Source organism: Salmo salar, chromosome 08 (genome assembly GCF_965601325.2).
Source record: "Salmo salar chromosome 08, fSalSal1, whole genome shotgun sequence".
NCBI classification, from domain to species: Eukaryota; Metazoa; Chordata; class Actinopteri; order Salmoniformes; family Salmonidae; genus Salmo; species Salmo salar.
In genome coordinates this window covers 22,957,759-22,982,409 of record NC_138298.1, presented here as the reverse complement: position 1 = coordinate 22,982,409, position 24,651 = coordinate 22,957,759, and the positions used below count along the sequence as shown (strand labels likewise).

The window sequence follows — 24,651 nt, the reverse complement described above, 5'->3', positions numbered from 1 at the left end:
TACTGAGTAGAGCCCTCGGTTCTTAAGTAGGTACTGAGTAGAGCCCTCGGTTCTTAAGTAGGTACTGAGTAGAGCCCTCGGTTCTTATGTCAATACTGAGTAGAGCCCTCAGCCAACACCTCGTTAAACTATCACAATGACAATCTGTAGATTTACTCAAGGTCTAAATAGGCACTTAACATTGAGCTTGAGCCACTGGCTATCTATTTCTAATGCTACAAGGAAAGAAGACGAGGAAAGAAAGCTGCTTGAGTATTAGTACTCTCAGCCTCAATGACACTGTACATCTAAATCTAAAGCTATCCCTCCCTCTCTCAACTATAATGCTATACCTAATGCTAACACTAGCCCTCCCCTCGTTCCCAGTATTCCTGACGGGCAGTGACCGCATCCCCATCCATGGCATGGAGAGCCTCCGCATCTCCATCCAGTCCACATCGGCCGAGGAGCACTATCTGCCTGTGGCCCACACCTGCTACAACCTGCTGGACATGCCCCGCTACCAGACCAAAGAGACCCTGCATCGCCGTCTCACCCAGGCCGTGGAGCAGTACGAGGGCTTCAGCCTGGTGTGAGACCCATTGGCTGGGTCAGTGGCTCCCCCTAGAGGCCTGGAGGGGAATTAGCATGGCTGCTAATGTGCTTTAATAACAACGCCCTGTGAATGGGGGTGGCTGGATGGGAAGGGGGCTACTATTCCATAGCACTTTCCCTATACAGTTTACCGTAAGAGATTATATATTTTGAGTTATAATTGTGTCTTCTATGCAGATTGATGTACATAACTTGAACAGTTTTAATTAAACCAGCTTTTTTGTTGCTTTAAGATAATTTATTGAATAGTTTTTTGGGGATTTGAAAAATTATACGTGTCAGAGGTGAACATTGAAGCTGGGATCTGGTCTTTTACCGCTGATCTTGGGTCAGTTTGAGGACAGATGATACCAGATTAATACATCAGTCGGGCCTTTTACCGCTGATCTTGGGTCAGTTTGAGGACAGATGATACCAGATTAATACATCAGTCTGGCCTTCTACCGCTGATCTTGGGGAGGTTTGAGGACAGATGATACCAGATTAATACATCAGTTTGGTCTTTTACCGCTGATCTTGGGACAGATGATACAAGATTAATACATGAGTGAACAGCAGGCAGACAGTTCCATACTCAAGCCCAATAAATACATGGCGTTCTAATGCCATACCCACAATACCAGTCTATTTCTACATTAAAAAGACTAACTGACCGACTGGAGTTACTTACATGTCCTCAATCTTACATTTATCAATATTTCTTTGATTGCAATGCCGTTGGAGTGATTTTATTACAGTAGTATTGGTGAAGTCTTTTTTTTTAATTTTTATGGATGTTAATGTCTGCATGTTGTCGAGAGGAAACGCTAAAAAGACTCCTCATCGTTACATTATAAACAAAACACAGAAATACAGCTGATCCAAATGTCTTTGAACCCTGTAACCCCAGATTAGGAATAAATAATCTCAATGTCAATCTGGGAGATCTATTGGTGCCACGAGGTCAGAATGAGTGCAAATTCGTGGCCTGGCGGATAATAGGTTGATTTACAGAATATCTGTTTATGGTTCCCACCGGTTCCTTCTATGATGACACAGCGTTCGGACCAACGACATAAGGATCGGTCAGTTTGACCTCCAGAATTAGTCTTGGGTCATTTGATTAGGTTTAAGGAACAGATTATATTGGGTGATATTATTAGCAATAACGAACTGAAGCAAACAGCTCAGTAATATAATGACGTTTGGATGAGGGTCAGGGGACGTTGCACTTTGAACATCTCTGCATCGTTTCCTGGACGTTACTTCAATTACTATTCTCGCAAGTGTATCTGGATCGTGTGTTTTGATATGCAAGTGATAAAAATAACTTTGTGCATTCTGCCTATTCAGTCCTATTACTGAATGTCTCAGCATACCATTTCCTTTCTTAAGCCATGTCTTTCTCCACTGTAACTGGGGTCAAGACAAACATGTCATAATCTATAAGGATGGCTGGTCTCCTTGTTTGTCTTTTGTTTTAATACATCAATTGCCACAAATTCTCCCAAGGGGAAAAATTACTATGATTTTCATTTATAACTCGTTGCCCTCAGTGTAAACAATGACATAGTGACACAAAAACAAATGTCATAGTGACATTTTGTTTATTCAAAGCTGAGCTAGGGCAATACCTGAGGGAGGCTCAGTGTGTTCTATTATAGCCTGGTCCCTAATCCATTTGTGCTGACTAAAGTAGGTGGCAAGACAACAAACCAATCAGCGACCAGGCTAAGGGAAAAGCCTATTCATTCCTTATTTCACCACCGTAATGGCGACAATTCCAAATCATGGGGGTCAATGTTTCTTGGTCAATGTATGCAAATAAGGGCTTATTAGTGGATCTATAACTGGATTGTTTCAAGTATATCATATTTAATTTTGTACCTTTTAAATGGATGACATTTCTTTATTTTTTTCCTGAACAAATAAAACGTAATTCCAGCTTGCCCTGTAGTTTTTTTAAATCAAGAAGTTATTTTATAGATTGGTCTGGGAATAAGGATTTGCTTGTGGATAAATGAGGTACTATAGGGGGACTGTGTAAAGAAATTAATTTAGCTGTAGAGTTTAACCAATATATGAATGAAATTGCCATGTTCTTTGGTCTTTACATGTATGACGTTGATGTGTTCTTGTAGTATTTCCCTGTGAAACGTGTTGACATTCATCGCACCAATTCAGTACCACACAAACACACCAGTGAAAACCGAACGCCAACAAACTCAGTAAAAATAGGTTTGGTTTTATATATACAAAATACATATACAATTTATGTACTAAAATGTACACACCCATAATTCATTATGTCCACCAGTGTTTTACATTCAATAAAAACGAAAGTCCCACTGTTTAAATGATCCATTTTGGGGAAAAATGTACTTGCTCACTTAGCAATGTAAACATAGATCTGGATCCATATTTACAAGGAACAAATAGGCTATGATAAAATACCTACATAGAGAAAGCAGCATGCCTTGGTTGAGTATTGAAGGTTCTGCATTGGGGATTGGCAGCCATTTTGATAGTTATTGGGACTTTTCTTTAAGGATGGATGTTCCACACAAAATGGCCCTTCTCGGTGTTGAAAAGTGTGAGCAAAAATATACCACTGATTTCAAGACAGGATAGCTTATTTTCACACAAAGTGAGTAGGAAAAGAAAACACACCAATGCAAAATAATATACAAGCAGTCAAATTCATAAGTGACTGATGACCATGATCACAATAATTAATGAAATTGTATACATTGATCCACTACACTATTTTGGTATGCAATCAGTCATTTTCTTTGGATCATAACACAGACTTGTTTTGCATTCTAGTTCTCAGTTTAAACAAATTAACGCTCCTCTGACATTTCCTCATAGTTATGCTAAAAATACACACAATTTCTGGAAACAAACAAATATAAGCATTGATGACAACAACTGTGTTTTTCCTAGGTTAACATCGAGATTATTGCCGCGTTCACGTGCTAGTCGGACCTAGGAAAGTCGGAAATGTTCGACTCGCTAACTGGTTGTAGTTATACATGTGCAGCGTTCAACCAGTTTGCAAGTCGGAAATTTCAGAGTTTCCTAGTTCCGACTTGCACGTGAATGTGGCATATGGCACCAATCATGAGTTACATTTTATTTTTTTTATCCATCCATTAGCTGAACTCTGCTAGACTGGCTCTCTGATTGATTGGTTGTTTGCATGCAGGTTGTAACTGTCTCCCTTACAAAAATACACAATCCCCTCATTAATTATTTCTGATTACAAAATCTTGTTTCTCTAAATGGCAATACCTTAATGTACATAATCCCAAATCTAATGTTATACTCCACATTTTAAGACTTTTTAATCCAATATAAAAGTCTATATGAACTACCATATAAACATTCAAAGGAAGAAAAATAAATTATATCAATACAACACTCTTCGTAAATATATCCTTTAAATTAGTGATGACTATTCAATGTAGGGTAGATCTTGGTATCAATCAATATCAAGATGCACAAAAAAATTAAAAAATATTCCTTTGAAAAAAGGTTGGTTTTGGTCCACTCTGCGAAGGCAGGAAAATGCGGATGTTTCCGGTTTTCAGGGATACAGTATTTTCCTCCACTTCCCCTGAAAAACCGATGTGGGGACTCTGCTCAGGCGTCTTTTAAGGCCTGCTACGTTAGGTTAGTATTCATTCAAAGATGCCCGACATTGAGTTCCCGGGGTTCTTCTATACGAGGGAAACAACAGACAAGATGGAGTAGCCTCCGGGGCAGCACCTAAATGTCAGTTCCAACACCTCTCAGGTCAGTAACGAAGCCATACCGTTTCCCTTCTACAGTTGGGATTAATCAGGGGGCAACATGTTGGCATCTCCTGAAGCCAAATGTGTCTATGGAACAATTGGCACAAGAAAGAAAATAAAAATATTGTGAGGTGTATCTGTTTTGCTATGGATGGTTTTCCTTTCCATGGACTGGTGTGGTTCATCTCTTATTGAGACTGAACCTCATTCATTCCTCTGTCAGTCTGTGATGTTTTATTTTCTTTAGAGGAACTTAGAGGCATCTCCTTTGCTGATGAGAACCTCTATCAGCCTAAGCTTGGCTTTGATGTGCTTGTATTCGTTATACTCTACCGCCAAAGGGGAGCGGTCTTCCTTCTGCGCGTTTCTATGGCAACAGCAAGTGGGAGGAAGCAAAATACAAACATTAGCTGAATGGACGACGGTCAAAATGGCTGTGCAACCAAAGATGAAGGACAGTACATCATGAGTCCTCGCATCATCTAATTGTTTACATTTAGTCCAACTATGACACGAAACCGGAAACCTCATCTTACCTGCCGTTTTGCCTGAAGAATTGATCTTCAAACTCTCTTAGGTTCTTGCGGATTCTCTTTTTTTCCTCCCGGGCCTCTTGTAGCTGCTCCACTAGTTCCGGCCTGTGTGTGGGGGAAGAGGCAAACACAGCTTTAGGCATCTGAACCTCAAAGGTTGTTTTGACTCTAAAAGGCTTTAAAGTCCTTCAAGTTGTTTCCATCTTAGTTGTTTAAGAAGTGAACGTTCTTCTAAACACATGAAATACCACAGCTAACTTTAATTGATAAGACATCAACAATAACATGAGACTACTTAGTACTTTAATTCTACAATCTAAACTACAATGTCCATGTTATTCACCCATACAGATTCTTTAGATATAGGTCAATTATATTTAATTCAATTCAACTTAATTTATCCCCTCAGGGGCAATTAAGAAGAGGTCAGTGTCGGTTTGGGTGCTTACATGGTGGCCGAATGCAGGTTGGACAGACGCATGTCGGTGGTGTTCTTGGAGGGCGAGAGCTCGTCGACGGGCGAGATGAAGCCGTCCGTCTCCTCCTCCAGCTGGTCCAGGAAGCCCAGCATACTGAAGTCTGGACGCACTGTCCCTGTGATCAGGCACTGGGGCTTGTTGTTGGACTCAGAGTCATCCTCAGAGCCATCCTCCTCTTCCTATGGGGACAAAACCAGCGAAGGGGGAGGTCAGTGGAGGGTTAAGGGGGGAAAGGTTGAGCGATGCTGGGGTGAACTGATCGTAGCGCCAAGGGGCTGTCAAGGGACCCCCAGGGTCAAGAGCTAGGTTAATGCAAGAGAATCAAGTATTGTGAATCTAATGTTACTGGAATCAGAGCACAAAGACACATTTATTCAGTGATTTTTCAGACACAGGCCAGTTTGATGAGGTTAATACATGTCTATTGTTAATTTTTCCACTTTGAATTTCTTTTAGACGGTCTCAATCAAAACTATTCTAATACATCCACAAATAGCAGCACACACGTGATGAGCATCTCAAGACCAGAGTTGATTTGACCATCTCCCTGTTTTTGCTTGATTGGATTATTTGATTATCCGATTTATTTTTCGTGTACACACACATTGACACACACCATGCACAGGCAAGTCGCCTTGTTAGTCCTTCTCACACATTATCAAGTTGATCCCAAAGCAATCAATCTAAGCATCAAAAACCAAGTTGATATTGAATCAAAACCGCCCCCCACGAGTGCTATGGGCGGCCACCCAATCCACAGGCCGCAATCAGGTTTGGTTGAGAGGTGAGGGAGTAGGGGATTGGAGGATGTGAGGGAGTTGCGTTCTGATCACTGATTAGTCGAGCACGAGCAGCAGTGTGTCTTCACCTTGATGTCGTCAAAGAAGAGCGCGGCTTCGCCCTCGATAATGGGCTGAAGTAGAGGACCTCTGCGTTTGCTGGAGGGGGAGGCCTGAGGGTTAACAAGGAGGGGTTACCACTCGAGAACTGACCCCAGTTCAGCTCTGACTACAGACCACATAGAGAAACTGACTGAATAGCATCCACTACAAACTGATCTTGGACCAGGTTTGTCACTGTAGGATTTTCTGCTGAACACTACCATGCTTCTTTTGGATCCTGTACCAAGTACTAGGATCAAAATGACCTGCTCATGTTTGTGGGACCTTGTCACGACCATAATAGGCTTCTTCAGTGAAAACAGCACTAGGCTCTCGTGTGATTTTAAGCCTCTGAAAGGCAGGCTGTGTAACAGGTTCTTAGATCAAACAGATAAGGGTATGACGAGTCAGCTCTTTAACACAATGAATTCAGCAGTTGACATAACCCTATATGCCACCATGTACATTACATCTACCGTACATAAACGTTTGCTAGGTCTCCAATTTATATAATGAGGATTAAATCCATTATATAAAGTGTGTTCTGTACAGTACATTAGGTTCATAACACAGATTACATATTGCATAATCAAAGTGTTTACAAAAGAAATTAAAGGGGAAAACTGGGACAAAACATTAAAATGTTCTCTTGTATACCTGTTACATAAACCATATGGAGATGAAATGTATTACAATGTAAAAATATATTCTAATAATCTTTAATGTATTGGTGGTTAGAGGTTATTGTGAGATTCAAACCAGAAGGGGATAAAAAAAAATATATATATATATATATTTTTTTTTTATCCCCTTCTGGTTTGAATCCAGCCTCAGCGAATCCCTATGTCTGATGAGAATCTGAACTCTTGAACAGTGTTTCCTGCCCCTCCGTACCCATCTTTCGGGTCTAGAGGGAGAGTCTGCGTGTGTATGTGTTCGTAGTTCCCTGTGGCCAGCTGAGTTGCTGTGGCCCCTGGTTGTCACCTTTGAGCTCTGTTAAGAACCTGTAGATCCACTGAGCCGCTTAAACCGAGTTTAGGCTTAGGGCATTGGCCTTGAGGCTAACCTAGCGCTACGGCTAGCCACTACACACAGTCCCGTCTATGGACACTGGCCCAATGCTAACATTAGCGTTGTTAGGATTAAGTGCCCACGTAAAGGAGCTTGATCTTCAGCCAATGCTACGTGGTGACCTTTACCACCAGCTCCTCAAAGAGAAACCCAGGAACACCTCTGCTGTGGAGAAAATGAAGGGAGAGAGCAAAGAGAGCTAGCTATACTTACAATGACGGGGATGGTGGAAGCTCGGCAGAGGATCTGTTTGACCAGGCGGTATCTGTCATACAGGGGCTTCATGATCTGTCTCTCAGTCTTGGTAACCTAGAGAAGAGGCAGAGAGAAAAGGGAAAGGCACATTATTAGCAATAGCACACCGCTAGCTACCTAGCATTAGCACTTCCCTGTGGCGCTACAATAGCACAACACTAGCTAGCTAGCATTAGCACTCCCCTGGGGCGCTACAATAGCACTCTGCTAGCTAGGGCTGACACACAACAACATGCAAGGTATCATAGATTCCATCCCCATCAATTCAAATCCAATGTTTTTTTTAGTACCTCAGAGGACAACTGGCCATAAACTAGGATAGAAAGTCACACAGGGAAGGCTATGGGTGTCAGAAGAGACACCTTTCCACTTTCTGATAAACAACCTTAACAAGGATTAGCCCTTGCAATTAGTCCAATCAAAAACGGATTCCATGTCCCTTCCTTAACAGTTCAATTAAGACGTTAGCTGGCTTTTTGTCCTTTAGCCATTGTCGTCGCTGAGAGGACAATACTCATTACGGCCGTCTAAAGACGTTTGGCCTGCCAATAACGATATATTGCAGTGGAAAAGGTCATGTTTTCATTGGTATTTCATCCTTTTAATAATGTATTGTTGTATCTGGGTCTCTATGGCTGCATTTATACCAGCAGCCATATTCTAATATTTTTTTCATTAATTGATCTTTTGACCAACCAGATCAGCTCTGAAAAAGATCTGCTGTGAAAAGATCTGATGTAAATTGGTCAAAAGACCAATTAGTGGAAAGAAAATTAGAATATGGCTGCCTGTGTAAATGCAGCCAACGTTGTATCTAGGTTGCATGAAAATATTGCATAGTTCAAAGCACACATCTGTGTGCACACATTCTGCACTCTACACACACATAAATAGCCTGGTTCAAGACATTATTCACTCTTCAGTTGTGATCTAGGTCAGGTTTTCCACTGTACAGAGACTGATTTAATGCATTTGTTGGATTTGTTTTAGCTATCAGTTACTGTTCAGGCAGTGGGTGGGCTATCTAGAAGGCTCTATGAAATAGTTTTGGGGGGCAGGAAAGGGACAGTGGACAAGACACTCACCGGTCTACCGTGGATGCCTTCGTAGTACAGGAGAGCCTTCTGTAAGGCCACCTTCTCAGCGCCGATCTGCTCCCGGGTCATATCCTATCAGAGGAGGAAGACACTGTTAGCCTTTAGCCGTTAACCATTAGCATTTAGCTATTAACAGTGGTCCGGCATGTACAATAAGCGGCTAGGCGGCTCCTATCTCACCTTGACGTCCTCGGGGCGCCCCACCTCGTCCCTCTTCTCCTGCAGCTTGTTCTGGACGCCCTCCAGGGTGTTCTCTACCGGGGGCTTGGGCGCCTTCTCCTGTTGGGGCTTCTTCTCCAGCTGGGAGCCAAAGCTCTTGGGCAGGGTGTTGCTGCGCTGGCGGGTCAGCGGAGGGAGGTCCTCCTCAGACTTGTGGAGCTTGTGCTCTTTCAGGTCTTTGCGGAGCTTGGCCAGTTCATTCATCCACTTCAGGACCTCTGGGTTGTCAGCCTTGTCACTGTGTGAGGGCTGTAAACAACAACATGATTTCTCTTAATCCACAAACAGCAGCAGTGGGTAGTTTGGCGTCTTCCCACAACATCTTGACTTCATCAATTGACCCCATTCCTGACACGCCTCCCATCAGCTGAGTCTCATTATGAACTCTCAAATCGTATTTACTTTGAAGAAAGCCAGTCGTGTCTTATAAAATGTCATTTTATATTTCTGTGCATTTCTTTGAATGCCTTGCTATATCTCCTAATAAGCTCGTTGTGCTGCCCTGCTTTCTCTGATATACTGTAGCTACATTAGAAATCAATCAGAAAGTTGCTCACTCATTTTTCCTTGCTGTCCAATGTTTCAGCTACAGAGGGGCTACTATTTACCCTGTATTTGCGCTCCTCCTCAAACTTCTCCTCGTACTTGTGGATCTTCCTCTTGAGACCGTGGATCTTCTTGGAGAGCTGGGCTGAGGTCAGCTCTTGCTGGTCGTCGTCCCCGCAGGAGCCCAGAGAGGAACTCCTCCTCCGACTGCAGGATAGAGACACAGCCATAGAAATAGAAGGACTGCCTGTTGCTATGGACACAGAGTCACGTTGGACGTATGCACACGCCTTCACTCTAAACACACAATCTGATGGCCACCCATTGTAAAAACACACATGCATGAACACACATCTAATCACACATTGTGACTCCCATATTTTGTAAATAAAACAGCTGTCTACTATAATTATTTTTGTCTTAGATGTTGAGTTTACAATTGCAACTTTTTGATTGCGAATTTTCCAGACGGGTGTTTGCACTGCAAGTGATAAAGCAAATAAAGGCGCTATACATATACCGCAGTATAGTTGTGACTGTAAATTATAATTACATTTTACTGCTGTAACGTTCATAGCTAACTCGACTTGCAAAATGCCATTTTTTATAATAGTAAGTACTAGGTTTTCCTTAGATATTGTAACTACATACCAGTAGCTGTCTAATACTGACCAACGATCTGAGTTTGTTTACAAAAAAAGGACAACTGTCACCCCGATAATAATTCATAAACACACAAAAATAGTCACACACACTCAGTCACACAAACAAACCTACACACACACACACACACACACACCTAGTCCCCAAAGTCAGCAGTACTGTAAGTCCATGTCGGTTCCTCACCTGGCAAAGGAGTGTGCATTGGGCGGCGAGGGTGGCACCTCGGTGTCATCTATGTACTGCTGGCAATGACCGTAGGCGTGGAAACGGGGGGACAGCATGGGGTCGCTGTCCTCTTCAATCAGCTGGCGAATCAGGCGGCCCCCCACTTGGGGCGAAATGCACGCCTCCTCGCTGTCCATGCTCTCCCGTTGCCACGACGAGTAGGCCGGGACTGGCTCTGTGGAACACACAGAAAATAACACAGGTTAGGGGCGGCAAGTGGTTAGAGCGTTGGACTAGTAACCGAAAGGTTGCAAGATTAAATCCCCGAGCTGACAAGGTAAAAATATGTCGTTCTGCCCCTGAACAAGGCAGTTAACCCACTGTTCCTAGGCTGTCATTGAAAATAAGAATTTGTTCTTAACTGACTTGCCTAGTTAAAAAGGTAAAAATGTAAATTAAAGTTGGATAATGACAGAACCTCCATGAAAACACACACACACACACACACACACACACACTAAAAGTGGGTTAGACTATCATGGACCGCTCCAAAACATACTGCACTCTGCACATGTTGATATCCCAAGGCTTTGTAATCCAAAAGGTGATGCAATTTTTAAAAAAAAGGCAAGTGACAAAAACTGCACTGCACACACACACATCACGGTGGGCAGGGATGAGGGACTGACCCGTGGAACTTGGCAGGCTCTACCAGCAGTCGACAAACACCGACTTATCACTCTCTCAAACACAGCTAGAGCTCAACATGGGCCCTGCTTGGATGCGACATCTGAACCACAAACACCACTAAACATAGACAAAGTGTAGTCTAAGTAGAACACAGAAAAATAACGGCTTGCCTATCTGATTGGCGTCTCAAGGGACGCGGCAAGCAGTAAGCAGCAGGAATCCAACTGATTGGATCCAAATGAATCAACCCCTACTTTAAGTCTAAACACGGCGGTCACTCGTCACCTTGGCAACACCTTCTTGGCACCCGCATCTGAGCGCCCTAAAGGTCACTGCGGCATTGCATGATGAAGCTGTTCACTAAAACTTTCACCACTAACTAATGGCTTACAGACCCATTCGTCTGGTTTCCCCAGCCCCCAGTTCTACCCCAGCCAGAGTCCACTCCGACTAGCCAATAATTACACTGTGGTGAAAATAACCATGCAGATGTCTCTGACCATCCCAATTCCAAGCTATAAATAAATTGGACTGCTCTTTGATGCCTCTGTTTGGGATAATGCAGGAGCCATGGCCTCCCTGGTAGAGGAATGGAACGGCTTTGACTCCAGGGTCAGCCGTGTCCCATATCGGTTTGTGATGTCTTCACAATTCCTATGGCCGTTGTCATCAATTTGCAAGACAGCGCAAGCAGATATGGGACCAGGCTATACGGAGAGTGACTGGCATAGGAAGAATATTGTTGGACTGTGTATGTGAGTGAGAGAGAGAAAGACCACGGCATTGTACCCACAGCAGGACTTGTACTGTATCACAGATCAGTGGAGCACACCGGCTGTTGTTGCTAGGAGAGGAGGGAAGGCTTCACTTCAGATAGCCTAAGCCACCACCACACAACAGCATTGTAAATACAACACTCAGCCAAGGATTGTTCTACTGACTGTGTATGTAGCCGCCTGCACGTGCGTTTGTGTGGACGTGAGAAACCACGGTATTGTACCACAGGAAAATGGAGACCATGTAGACTACACTGCACACTGGAGAGGTAACATAGCCAGAAGGGAAGGTGAGAGCAATAACAACGTCAGGTTTCCATATCACCAATGTAAACATTTAGAAGCATCAGAATTCAGGAATCACTCTTTGAACACATGCACACACACGTGCACATGCTTGTTTTTCTAAGGGGGGCTGATTGGGGCTCATATGGGAAGTGATTTGGGTTCGAATTTCCAAATAAAAAAGCATTTTTTTTGTTGGTTTAACATATCTCGAAATGGATAGATAAAAGCTTAATTTGCCATTTGTGTCACTTCAAAGTGACCAAAATGACGTTTTTACCAATAGTAGTCCTACAACTGTTTACAAATTGCAGGTCGAATTTCCCCGGGTAATTTTGACGCATATTGTTGATATTCTCTCGCGCACATTGGCCTATCTGCTGGTCGTCACTAGTTACCACTGTAGCCGATTTTGACTTTGTGGCAACTAGTGGAAACCCTATCCGTTCCTCTGATCCATCCGACTACAGCAACACACCAATAATACAAATATCTACTGTATGTCCCAATATTATAAACGAGTTGAGTTATACAGAATAAAAGTAGTGGCGTCTTTAGCTGACAAATGCATGTAACGGTGAATATTGGCTCCTGGTTGTCGGTCAGTCGTATCCGTCTTTGCTACAGCAGCACATATTTGATAACACCAGGTCTGTAACAAAGTTGCTTTCATGTTGCCTGAATTAAAGGAATTGTGTGCGATTTTCATTCACTAAGGGATTGAGAACATGTTCCTATAGTGTGTAGCCTAACACTTGGTATCTGGACCGTGTTACAGGGTATACAGGGTGCGTTCGTAAATGCACTGTAAAGTGCCAGAAGCGCTCGTAGTGTGCTCTGGACGTTCGTAAATTTCGAGCGTTTCGGCTCTCGTAGCGTTCAGAGCGCGCACACTGGACGCTGACGGGGGAGTAGGATTAATCGGAGCGTTCTAACCTCACAGCGGCTGTCAAGCACGCTAACTGGCTAAAGTTAGCTAGCTTGCTAGTTACTTCCAGACATAAATAAGTGAACACCTCATTCTGACATTTTTTTCGCCCTAGCAGAGCTGGTTAGGCCGAATCCATGTTACCCGGAGCGTTGGTGACTAACTGTACTGCTGGCAACAATTTAATTACGATTTTTTTTTTACGACGTTTACTGACACGAGCCATATTCAACGAGTGTTGAGCGTTCATAAATTCATCAGTTATTCTGCGCTCTGGCAAACTCAGACGAGAGTGCTCTGAAATCGGAGTAGATTGCCAGAGGGAATTTACGAAGGCACCCATTGACTCCTCACTCAGCACGACTAGTAGTGCATGCTGGACTGTAGATAATAATCACGAAAGCCAGTTAACGTTAGCTGTCTACAAAACTTTTTTTCGTCTTAGATGTTAGATGTTGAGTTTACAATTGCAACTTTTTGATTGCGAATTTTCCAGACGAGTGTTTGCACTGCAAGTGATAAAGCAGATAAAGGCGCTATACATATACCGCCGTATAGTTGTGACTAAATTATAATTACATTTTACTGCTGTAACGTTCATAGCTAACTCGACTTGTAAAATGCATTTTTTATAATAGTAAGTACTAGGTTTTCCTTAGATATTGTAACTACATACCAGTAGCTGTCTAATACTGACCAACGATCTGAGTTTGTTTACAAAAAAATAACAACTGTCACCCTGATAATAATTCATAAACACAAATTACATAACTGAGACTTAGGCTATGAGGTATGGCTCGGGTCATGGAGGTGCTGGCTTGGAAGGGTACTTAGTGTGTGCGTGATATGCTACTATAGGACTACGTGCGGTTTTACACGGTCTTTCAAGGCATGTCCGGACTGCCTGGGGCGCGGGAGCAGTAGCCTAGTCTCTCTAGGCAGAAGGTTGCCTCACACAATGTATCCAATCAACACTGCTAAGTACGGGTTTACTAGATGACAGTGAGCAGCAGGTCAACCTCTCAAACAATTCAACGTGTTTTAACCTATTATATCAGCTTACACAGCGAAGCAGCCGATAGGGCATTCACCATGGCATTTCAAATGAGGTCTTTAAATCATCCAGCCCATTGTAGTTGAGGTATGCCATGCTGTCATGCCACTAAAGGTTGGGATGTGATTGGTTGGGAGCAGAATATGCCCAATCACCGTTTAATGATGTTGCCATACACTGTAGTGATGTTGCCGATGTTGCCATGCAGTAGTAAAAGGTCATGCAACAGGTATTTGGCCTTTTCCCTCTCTGTTCTGTCTCTAATGGGTTATTTGTATCAAGGCAAGACAAGTCCTGGTTCCAATGCCAACCAGAATGCCACTTACCCTCATAATAACTCGACTGGAAAACACTTTTGAAATCAAGGAAAGGGGCGCTAAAGAATGGGGAATCTGGAGGACAGAGAAGAGATGGGATAGGGGCAGGGAGGGAGGGAGGAAAAGAGAAAAATATGGTGATAAGAACAGACGAGATGGAGGGAGGAAAAGATAAGATCCAGCCCGGTCACCCTGTTGCATGCGAAAGGTGAAATGAGAATCATAGTGCATCATTCCCAATGACAGAGAAATTACACAGTAGTAGACAAGTCTTCTACTCAAACTAGCTCTATGTGGGTAGAGCTGGCACACAGCAAATATCTGCTCACCATGACTGTAGTTGGCACAGGCTGCACTGGGTAAAAGGTCTCATGCCACTGTACAATCCACTATCCCAACCATCACTACCTCATCCATTCCTATTGCAACAACCTCATCTGTTTTCCTGCTTACCCCCTCTACAGGACACAGGTACTTACAGATACCTTACGCATAACAAAAAACGCTCGTAGTCTCATGGCTCTATATTTAAAGGGGAGAGAAAGGACCTACTGCCAGACAAAAAGACCCCGAACATCACTCAAGTTCACTGCTGTTTAATCAAACACTCAAAACCCAAGCTCTGGCTAGCCTTGCTCTTCCTCTGGCTTCAAAAGATCCAAGCGTTCCGATTGCCTTGCCTGCATCTAGGAGAAATGCTTCTTGTGATATGGGAATGCCATGTCACGGTCAATCATAAGCACTCCCCTGGGAGTTGTAACCCTCAGTAGCTCAGAGGAGTCTAAAGCCTTTTAAGAAGGTACCTCCTGTAGCATGGGATTCTTTTGTGCCAGGTAACACGCGGAATGTGACTTCAAAACTGAACAAAGTCTGTTTTTGTCCTCTCTCACCTCTCCTCATCCCTCCATTCCTGGCTGTGAGAGAACAACACCTGGTGATACCTCTCACTCTTTCTACAGAAAACACACACTATGTGCGTGTGCACACACACACACACACACACACACACACACACCACGCTGCCTGTACTGCCAAAACCAAACTCACATTGGCTGCAGCCCTGACTGACTGCATAAGTAAGCATTTCTATGCAGACAGACACTACCTGAATATTTATCTGTCTATCACACTCACTTTGGCGCGAACAAGCACCAGGCTTACACAGTGCTCCTTAGCTGAATAGGACAAACATGTCTTAAGCCCTACCACTAGAGGGTGTCTGAGTGTTTTTTCTCTCCGTTGGTACTGTACTGTACTAGAGACACATTTCAAGACAAACAGTGCTGTTTGAGTTGGAATAAATACTGGATCTAAAGGAAATGTTTGAACAATATTTTCCTTAAGGTGTTACCCATTTCCATTGGGGTTAGGCAGTTTGGGTTGGGCATGACCGCTGCCTGCACCGAGCAATCACGCAGGAAATTATTTAGTATCCAATATTCAAGTTACTATAAAAAATGGTGCCCATGCATGTCCCTTCAAGTCTGAAACTGCAAGTGGACTTCTTTCAGGTAACTTGCCCTGTGCAAACAAACCTAAGCAATCTAACAACTCTGCATTCAGTCTCACTAGTGTACAAAAACACACTTTTTCAAACTCCACCCACCTCCGACCTTTCTTTCGCAATCTCTCACAAAAACAATCAGACAAGTTCTACATTTACAAATTGTGCAGCATCTAACAGCCTTTCCTTCCTGATACTCCAATCCCACTCAACAACATGCTGCTAATAATTGTTGCACCATGGATTAAAAGCTTACAGAGAAACTACAATAAAATAGTTATTTTCTAATATTCAAACTCTTTTCTGACATGGTTTAATCCCCAAAATCCGCTGTATTGCAGTTATTTAACAAACATTGAACATTTTGAATGGCTGCGAAAATCTCTAAGATCCTTTTTGACTTACATTTCTTTCTCTCTAAAAAATAATAAGCAGACATGCCCATGATAGACTAATGAATAATAGAATACCTCTGTCTATTTCTGTATAAACTATGCATGATCAATGAGATTCGATACCTTGGCATGAATAAACAAATAGACACACTTCATTGCTTACATCCAATGCCATGTGCAGAGTTGAAATCCAACCTTAATGAACACACACACACTTATTGTTCCTAGGGTTAATCTAATCATGCAGGCACACACACACACACACACACACACACACACACACACACACACACACACACACACACACACACACCCATACGCACTTAAAAAACTAAATGCCAGGAGCGTTTGCAATATCAATGGGAAGACAATACATCCCGACCATATCAAACAAGATCAATGTCAATCCCTTTAAGAAAAGATAAAACCTCAACGCCCCTTAAACAGTACAGTATTTTTCACCTGTAATCTTCCCCTTTAATGATTGTCGTAAGCAATCTGGAAGCTATTCACAACCCACAAACTGCCCAATAACTGCCAACCAAAAGGCGAAACATGCCAGCAGCATGTACAAACCGTAAATACTCACTCTTTCACTCTTCAATAACTCATGGTAGCAGCACGACAACACAATATTCTATGCTGTTCCCATCACTTTGTAAACCAAAAAAACTCCATGTGGTCTGATGAAACAGGAGCTACATTTGTCAAAAAGGCAATAAAAAGACCTGCTATCTAAATGCAATATGCTGCGCCAAGCTGTGTACACAAGCACAACGCCTTCAGTGATGGTGCAGCTTCTCCAGATATAGAAGCCGAGAGACTTTAAGAGCATCTGAGTCCATAAATCTTCTTGAAGACACAGAAGGAGCCACCACAACAAGATGAGGAGGAGAGGGAGCAGGAGGGCTGCAGCTGCCACCCAGACACCCATGTGCTGCCTAGAAGGAAGGGAAGGACTGAGGGAGTGTGTGGAAGAGGGGAAGAAAGGCTGGAGGGGGGGATTGGACTCAAGATTTACCTCCCCAGTTGTTATTGTTGGTCAGAGCCGACAGGTCCAAGCGGGGTACGTCCTCGCCACATTCCTGGTCCGAACTCCGGCCGATGACCCCCCTCCTGTCGGCCGTTTCACAGCTACTAGGCAGCTCCTGGATCTTCATACTACTGAGTCGTGTCTGCACAACCATGGAGAGACAAAAAACAACAAGGGCTGGGAGTGAGCATGCTCCTTAAGTTCAGCCATACGCTGCCTCTGCCTGGCCCAGCCTACCACAGCCCTTGCACGAGGGGGTGACAACACTCCTGATTGGTCCACTGGGCGTGTCTGTCTGTGTGTGTGTGTGTGTGTGTGTGTGTGTGTGTGTGTGTGTGTGGGGGGGGGGGATATGTGTGTATGAGGTTTCATGCCCCTCCTCTTTTCTCTCTGGGTTCCCACCCCTTCCTCGCTCTCTCTCTCTCTCTCTCTCTCTGTGTGTGCATATGCACTGATCCTTTGGAGTGATTTGTCTCACAGTAGCCAGAGCAGAAGGGAGGGGGAGAAAGGGAGGAGGAAGGGAAGGAGGAGGAAAAGAAGGAGGTATGGCAATGAAAAGCAAGCAGATTATTCGCCAGACGCCAGCACACAGGCTGAGATTTTTTTCCCTCTCTTCTGCTGCAGAAAGACATCCTTGCCTTGGAGCATGGAGGAGTTCTCTCTTCCTCTTTTGGCTACCACTCTCTTCCCCTCTAGCCTCTGCCTAGGCGTGGGACAGAGTTATTTTAGGAACAGATCAGGGATTAAAACTGCCCCAGCCTCATAGATGCCACCTATAAAAGGAACTGCCATTGAGGGTGTTGTGTAACTGTGGGGGGGGGGGGGGGGTGAAAGGTGAACGTTACTGTAATACCAATGATAGGGAGTTATCAAGTGCTCTCAGCTGTTGACTGGCAAATAGCTTTGATGTGACTGATAGTTGGAATTTGTCCCAGACACCCAGCTATCCGACGCTGGGGACCATAGACCATGTAACAACGGACATTTAAACACTCTGAATCAGAATCTCAAAAATGTCCTTCCTTTTCGCTGTTAATCTCTCCTTTCCTACCCTTCAGTCAAGGAGCACACTGTCATTGTTTACTGGGAAAGTGAATTGCGGCCACACAGTGTGTGTGTGTGTGTGTGTGTGTGTGTGTGTGTGTGTGTGTGTGTTTTGCGAACATGCATGTAGCTGGAACACACACACACACACACACACACACACACACACAGTGTAAAACAGGACACCCTCAAAAGTAATCTAACCCTAGTTCTAAAAAAGCGAGTGACTCTCAGATTCAAAAGTACTTCATGTTACAGAACACAAGCAAACAAACACTTCAGAAGGAAAACAACCCCATATCAATGACAACTCATTTAGGTTCATATGATTGATATGGGGCCATGACCAGGCTGTTAGGTCGAACAATAGAAACCTCTTGACTACATCTCAAGTTGTGAAGAAAGAGCTGATTACCTTGAGATGGACTGGGGTCAAAGACGTCAAAAGAAGAACAACACTGCTACAAAACATTTTCTCACGTGTTCTGTGCCCTCTTTTCCTTCAACTGTTTCAAAGCACACTTCTTACACAACAATTCACCTGATGTCATTTCTGCAATGCAGATCTCTTTCTGGCACTGAAACTAGTCGCCCTTGATCCCACCAAAGGGGTCATTGACATGCAAATTAGGACAATTTAATCAAATACTTTCAAAGCATCGCCCCATTAGAGGTTATACAGAGAAAGGACTAGAAATGTAATGTGATCAAATCGCATTTCACACATGGACGAGCTAATGATAGGTTTGATTCAATCTTTTTCAGTCACATTAATCATCGTCCTTATTGCGGTTAATGATCACATTGCTGTAAGAATGACTATAAAAACGATATGATTTATAGAAGCAGTCAAAGGTTTGGACACACCTACTCATTCGAGGTTTGTTCTTTATTTTGACTATTTTCTACATTGTAGAATAATAGTGAAGACATCAAAACTATGAAATAACACATATGGAATCATGTAGTAACCAAAAAAGTGTAATATTTTATATTTGAGATTCTTCAAAGTAGCCACCCTTGAGTGCGCAAAGCTGTCATCAAGGCAAATGGTGGCTACTTTGAAGAATCTCAAATCTCAAATATATTTGTATTTGTTTAACACTTTTTTGGGTTACTACATGATTCCATATGTGTTATTTCATAGTTTTGATGTCTTCACTATTATTATATAATGTAGAAAATAGTAAAATAAAGAAAAACCCTTGAATGAGTACGTGTGTCCAAACTTTTGACTGGTACTGTATATATACACACTGTATTACTTTAAAAGAAAACGTCTTAATGTACCATCACAGTAGTCATATTCAGCAAATGTTTCTATCAACAAGTCTCTGGAAAATACTACACACAACAGAAAGATAAACATCTCTATACAGTCCCAATCCTTTCAGGATTAACCCAGACTCACTACAAGACAGAGAACAGCTTGACCGCGGCGACCATTTACCCTGGCTGTAAATATCACTGACTGTACATAACCTACTGTACTATAATCCTTTATCCTAGCACAACTCAACTACGGATCACATTACATCATCACTAGTCGCCCTGGGTAGAGTGATGCAGAGGGAGACCAGGGTACTAGCATTCAGCATTGCAGATAGAAATTGAATGAGTAAATATAGCTAGTATGATTCCTTTACTCTAAATGTCAGTGAAAGACATCAGCTCTACTAAATATATTTCTATCTGAACGGTCCACAATGTTGTGCTCAGGCTTTGGTCTTGGATTTGTCCCACAGTGGGTGTTCTTTCCATTGTTAATCTGTGTGTTAGGGGTTTTATAGACCGGCTACACACAAACACATGGTGGATTTAGGAGGATGAGGCTGGGGTGGTAATGACAGACACAGACAGGGTGGAGAGAAGGGGCTCGTCTGGGAGGGTAGCATCACATTGGATGAGGAGGCTTGAAACACAGCCACAAGTGACACGCACGCTAGAACGCACACACACACACACAGAGCTGTAGTGCATCTGATTTGTCGTGTGTATACTGAACGAGCAATAACCCCCTTCACCCACATTTTTGTGATCCATTAGTACTACAGTACAATCCTGAGATTTTCACAATATTATACAGATGCAAGAAATCAGAATCTCCACCAAGTAAGCATCATGTTTGGTTTTTTTTGGAGGGGGGGGTGCTCAAATTTACATGCCGTCCAAGCTTTTATCCAACCAAATAAGATCCCTTTGAAAGTTGAAATGTCTTTTGCGGCAGGGTACTAAGCAGTACAGTACTGTAGGCATTATAGCTAAAGCCAAAAGAAAGACTTGTTTGTACAGTTACATTCCAGGTCCCATTGATCTGTACTGTACTGGTTTAAGTGATCCATAATTGATGTGTGGAAGTCTTTAATCTCTTAAACCTGTCCTTACTCCCTGTACCTCCACTTGCCGTTGACTGTGTGTGTAGTATTGGGGACAGGGCTGAGAATGTGGTAACACACACACACACACACACACACACACACACACACACACACACACACACACACACACACACACACACACACACACACACACACACACTGGAACAGTGAGCTGTAGAAGCCATTCTAGGTGTCACCAGGTTAAAGAGGCTCAGGATTACCACACACTGATACAGTTCAGAGTGTGTGTACGTGTGTGTGGTGACCGAGGCAACCACTCACTAAAGCCAAGGCTGTAAAAGACTCTGTCCTAAAAAACGTTTTATGACGGTGTGAAAGCCAAACAGGTCAAATGAACATGTTTCTCACGTCTTTCACGTCGACTTGAGTTGCTTCTAGGATAACAAGCGATATACGGACGAAGAAGCGTTCCATCGTGCAAATGACTGAAACACTAAAAGGCTGTCTTTGTTTTGACTGAACTGTCTCTGAATAAACACAGTAAACTTTAGTTACAGTTTAAACAGACAACATAAAACTGAGCTTCAACAATACCGTTAAAAATATGCTTAAAAACAATAAATCTAGTCAAGACATCAATCTGCCTTTGGCTGCGACCCAAATTCCCTTCATAGTTCACTACTGTTGACCAGCGCCCCTAGGGAAAACAGCCTCTGTCTTAGTAGACCGATCAAGAGCACTAATCTCCTTAGTACACTAATTGGACCTGCTGTCAGTAGTACGCTCTGATGTCACTAGGCGCTGGTATCCCTCATGCCACCACCTCTGATCTGACACCAACAACCAGCAGAGAGGTTGGCACAATAACCCTTTACCCCGAGGACGCCGTGCCACCATGCCAGGCACAGACTGCATCTCAGTGGGTACAGCCTGTTCTGAGGTGGTGAATGTGGAGGAGGTGGAGACAGAGAATTGTGTCACTGAGACCCATCTGGACTGTGTGTGTGTGTACAGTTCAGTTGTAGAGTCACATTAAGTGTTACCGATTAGCCTACTGTACTAGAAGGCAGATGGACCAGTAGATTACATAGGACTGTTTCCATCTGTATACCACCTTAGCAACTATGACCTTGTCACTATGCTAAATAACTACAGCTGCTATTGATGTTTTTAATAGCTACACAGTGCTTCACATTTCGAAGTGATACAGAGCTGCAGTGTAAAACGTTCACAGCATTTCCCATCAAGATGTGTGGATATGTCGTTTATTTTGTGTGGTGATTTTCATTCAATGAAAAGCTCAAACTTTGTTTTGGTTTCTTTTCTACTTCTCTTCTTTCCATATTGTGTCAATAGTAGTGATTCATTGTTGCTTAGCTGTCAATCCCTCCAAGGGATGTCTGCTTTTCCCCTAAAGAGAAGATGTTTGGCTGTAACATTTTCACCAGCAGAGATGTGGTAGTTCCACATTGCAGTGAGTGGACCAAAATAGTATCTCATTTATCTGCTCCATTTGTTCATTGGTCAGGAACAAACTCTAGATGTTCCCTCAGACCCCTCCTCTTCCCTCAGACCCCTTCCTCAGATCCCTCAGATCCTCTTCCCTCAGAACCCTTCCTCTTTCCTCAGAACCCTTCAGAACTCTTCCCTCAGAACTCTTCCCTCAGAACCCTCCTCTTCCCTCAGAACTCTCCCTCAGAACTCTTCCCTCAGACCCCTCCTCTTCCCTCAGACCCCTTCCTCTTCCCTCAGAACTCTTCCCTCAGAACTCTTCCCTCAGAACCCTTCCTCTTCCCTCAGAACCCTTCCTCTTCCCTCAGAACCCTTCCTCTTCCCTCAGAACCCTTCCTCTTCCCTCAGAACCCTACACTCCCCATCAATCACCTAGGCTACTGACAGACTCTGGCCCTATCTTCCGCAAGCAGTGTGAACACAGCAAGCCTAGGAGATCTAGCATGTACATGCAGGGAATTTCAGTGAAAGAGGAAGAGAGCGAGAGAGAGAGAGAGAGAGGAGATAGGAGAGGGAGAAGAGAGAGGAGGAGAAGAGAGAGGAGAGCGAGAGAGAGAGCGAGACACTCAACTCACCCATGAAGGAGTTAGAGGAAGACTGGGGTCCTTTCTTTGACTGTCATTTCTGAAAGAGAGGTGAAAACATAGACATGTTATGTCACCTCACACCCTAGCAAGGACACTGGTGTTTTCCACCCAGCCAGGAGCCCGTAGAACAGCGTGCCGAGTTGAGTTTAGGAAGGCTCTCGCCCCCTAACTCCCCAATGTCAGCAGCATTCTCTCAAGTTTATCAGATTATAAACTTTGTTAAATAAATGTTCTCCGATAAAGGCAGGTGCTGCGACACAATGGGACTAGGTCTCAGGGAGTCTGTCTGAGCTTTAGCGACACAACAATCCTTCTTTAAATAACAGTGTCACATTACCTTAGTACAGGGTTCCTCCAACTCGGCCCTCGGGACCCCAAGAGGTGCACGTCTTGTTTTTTGCCCTAGCACTACACAGCTGATAATTAGTTGATTATCTCAGTCAGCTGTGTAGTGCTAGGGCAAATCTAAATGTGCACCTCTTGGGGTCCCGAGGACCGAGTTTGGGAAACACTGCCTTAGGATCTAGATTAAGTAGTGAAAATGGTCGGTATTAGGTACTTCTGTTGGAGAACTTTTCTATCTAAATGAACAGGTGAAAAATGGTCAGTAGTAGTTACGAGCATTTTAAAGGGTGTTCAAATGTCACAATGCTTACCGGTTATCTGATGACTCCATGTTGTTTGTCCCGGGTTTGTCATGTACTCTTGACATGCATTCTTTTAGCTGTAGAAAATAGTAATAAAATGTTATGTATTCTATCTCCCTAATGGAGATTAAAGTATGCATCAAAGTGCAACGCTGATCCTGACATGCTTCCATCAGACATCTATGTCTGGAGCAAAAAATGTATTTCAGGGAAATTATGTTTCGAGAACATTTGACGTAAACAGTGTGCCGAAACCCGGTTTACACAATTACACAGGATTTGTTACTCTGTTTGCCTTGGCCATTAGATAAATAAAACACATATCAAATCTAGCAAAACATTTATATCACATTATTCATAAGTATCTATTTAAAAACATATTTCTCCAACATCAACGACAACCACGGCGAAGGAAAGCTGAACGAGTCAAATCATCAGTTGGTTATAGAAACAGGTTCCAGAACAGGTGGTGGAGTGGGGTGGGTCACACCAACTAACGAGGGGGTGTGGTGTACAGCGTGTACTGTTCTATGGTGCTGTGGTGTTCTGTACACTATGACACCCCCGGGACTAACCCTCTGGGAGGCTTCATAGGGCCTTAATGACTCCCCATAGGCTTTGGGCACACTCTGCTAGAGTAGCTTCCAGACCTGGGTGCCAATGTTATTTGTTTTCGTTAAAGTATTTTCGGTGCACTTGATTGAGCTTGCTTGGAGCAACAGAAGTAATAGAATCGTCACAAAAGTGCAAAACCCACCCGTCTAGCGGTATTCGAGAGAAAACAAATACTATTTGAGCCCAGGCCTGTTACAGTAGCTACCCTCCTGTTACATCAGCCAACCCCCTCTGTCAGTCACTCCTAACACCCCTGTCCTGCCAGCCAAGGTTAAGACATCGCCACTACAGTATGTATGTCAGGATTTCAGGTGTCTTCTCATCTCTTACATAACACACCTGTGTTATCTTAACCCGGCACAGCCAGAAGAGGACTGGCCACCCCTCTGATCCTGGTTCCTCTCTAGGTTTCTTCCTAGGTCCCTGCTTTTCTAGGGGGGGTTTTCCTAGCCACCGTGCTTCTACATCTGCATTGGTTTCTCTTTGGGTCTTTAGGCTGGGTTTCTGTATAAGCACATTGTGACATCTGCTGATGTAAAAATAAATACATTGAATTGGTTGAGATGGCATGGAAAAGCCACTAAATGTCTAGCTATACCCTGTTTGTCCCTCTAAGTGTTTTTTTTAACGTGAAGCCGTGGAATCT

The 24,651-nt window shown here is 43.4% G+C and overlaps 2 protein-coding genes across 7 annotated transcripts in view; one reads left to right on the top strand and one right to left on the bottom strand.

Annotated features, from left to right (window-relative positions):
• LOC106610261 (putative E3 ubiquitin-protein ligase HERC3) overlaps positions 1 to 2,521 on the top strand; it is a 35,505-nt gene extending 32,984 nt beyond the window's left edge. For both annotated transcript variants that reach the window (XM_014209505.3, XM_045722816.2), the window contains exon 25: positions 367 to 2,521. In XM_014209505.3, the coding sequence (XP_014064980.2) occupies positions 367 to 575 (209 nt within the window). In that variant the 3' untranslated portion in view covers positions 576 to 2,521. The remainder of the gene's footprint in view (positions 1 to 366) is intronic.
• A 276-nt stretch (positions 2,522 to 2,797) lies between these two features.
• The window catches only part of LOC106602341 (protein FAM13A), a 77,059-nt gene continuing 55,205 nt past the window's right edge, over positions 2,798 to 24,651 (bottom strand). For 2 of the 5 annotated variants that reach the window (XM_045722811.2, XM_045722812.2), the window contains 13 exons: positions 23,400 to 23,467; positions 22,732 to 22,780; positions 17,250 to 17,403; positions 14,339 to 14,404; positions 10,298 to 10,514; positions 9,514 to 9,658; positions 8,867 to 9,154; positions 8,675 to 8,758; positions 7,548 to 7,643; positions 6,251 to 6,334; positions 5,353 to 5,561; positions 4,907 to 5,008; positions 2,798 to 4,737 (listed from right to left, as the gene is read on the bottom strand). In XM_045722811.2, the coding sequence (XP_045578767.2) occupies positions 4,614 to 4,737; positions 4,907 to 5,008; positions 5,353 to 5,561; positions 6,251 to 6,334; positions 7,548 to 7,643; positions 8,675 to 8,758; positions 8,867 to 9,154; positions 9,514 to 9,658; positions 10,298 to 10,514; positions 14,339 to 14,404; positions 17,250 to 17,403; positions 22,732 to 22,780; positions 23,400 to 23,467 (1,686 nt within the window). In that variant the 3' untranslated portion in view covers positions 2,798 to 4,613. The remainder of the gene's footprint in view (positions 4,738 to 4,906; positions 5,009 to 5,352; positions 5,562 to 6,250; positions 6,335 to 7,547; positions 7,644 to 8,674; positions 8,759 to 8,866; positions 9,155 to 9,513; positions 9,659 to 10,297; positions 10,515 to 14,338; positions 14,405 to 17,249; positions 17,404 to 22,731; positions 22,781 to 23,399; positions 23,468 to 24,651) is intronic. The other 3 variants (XM_045722814.2, XM_045722813.2, XM_045722815.2) reach the window with 3 other exon arrangements.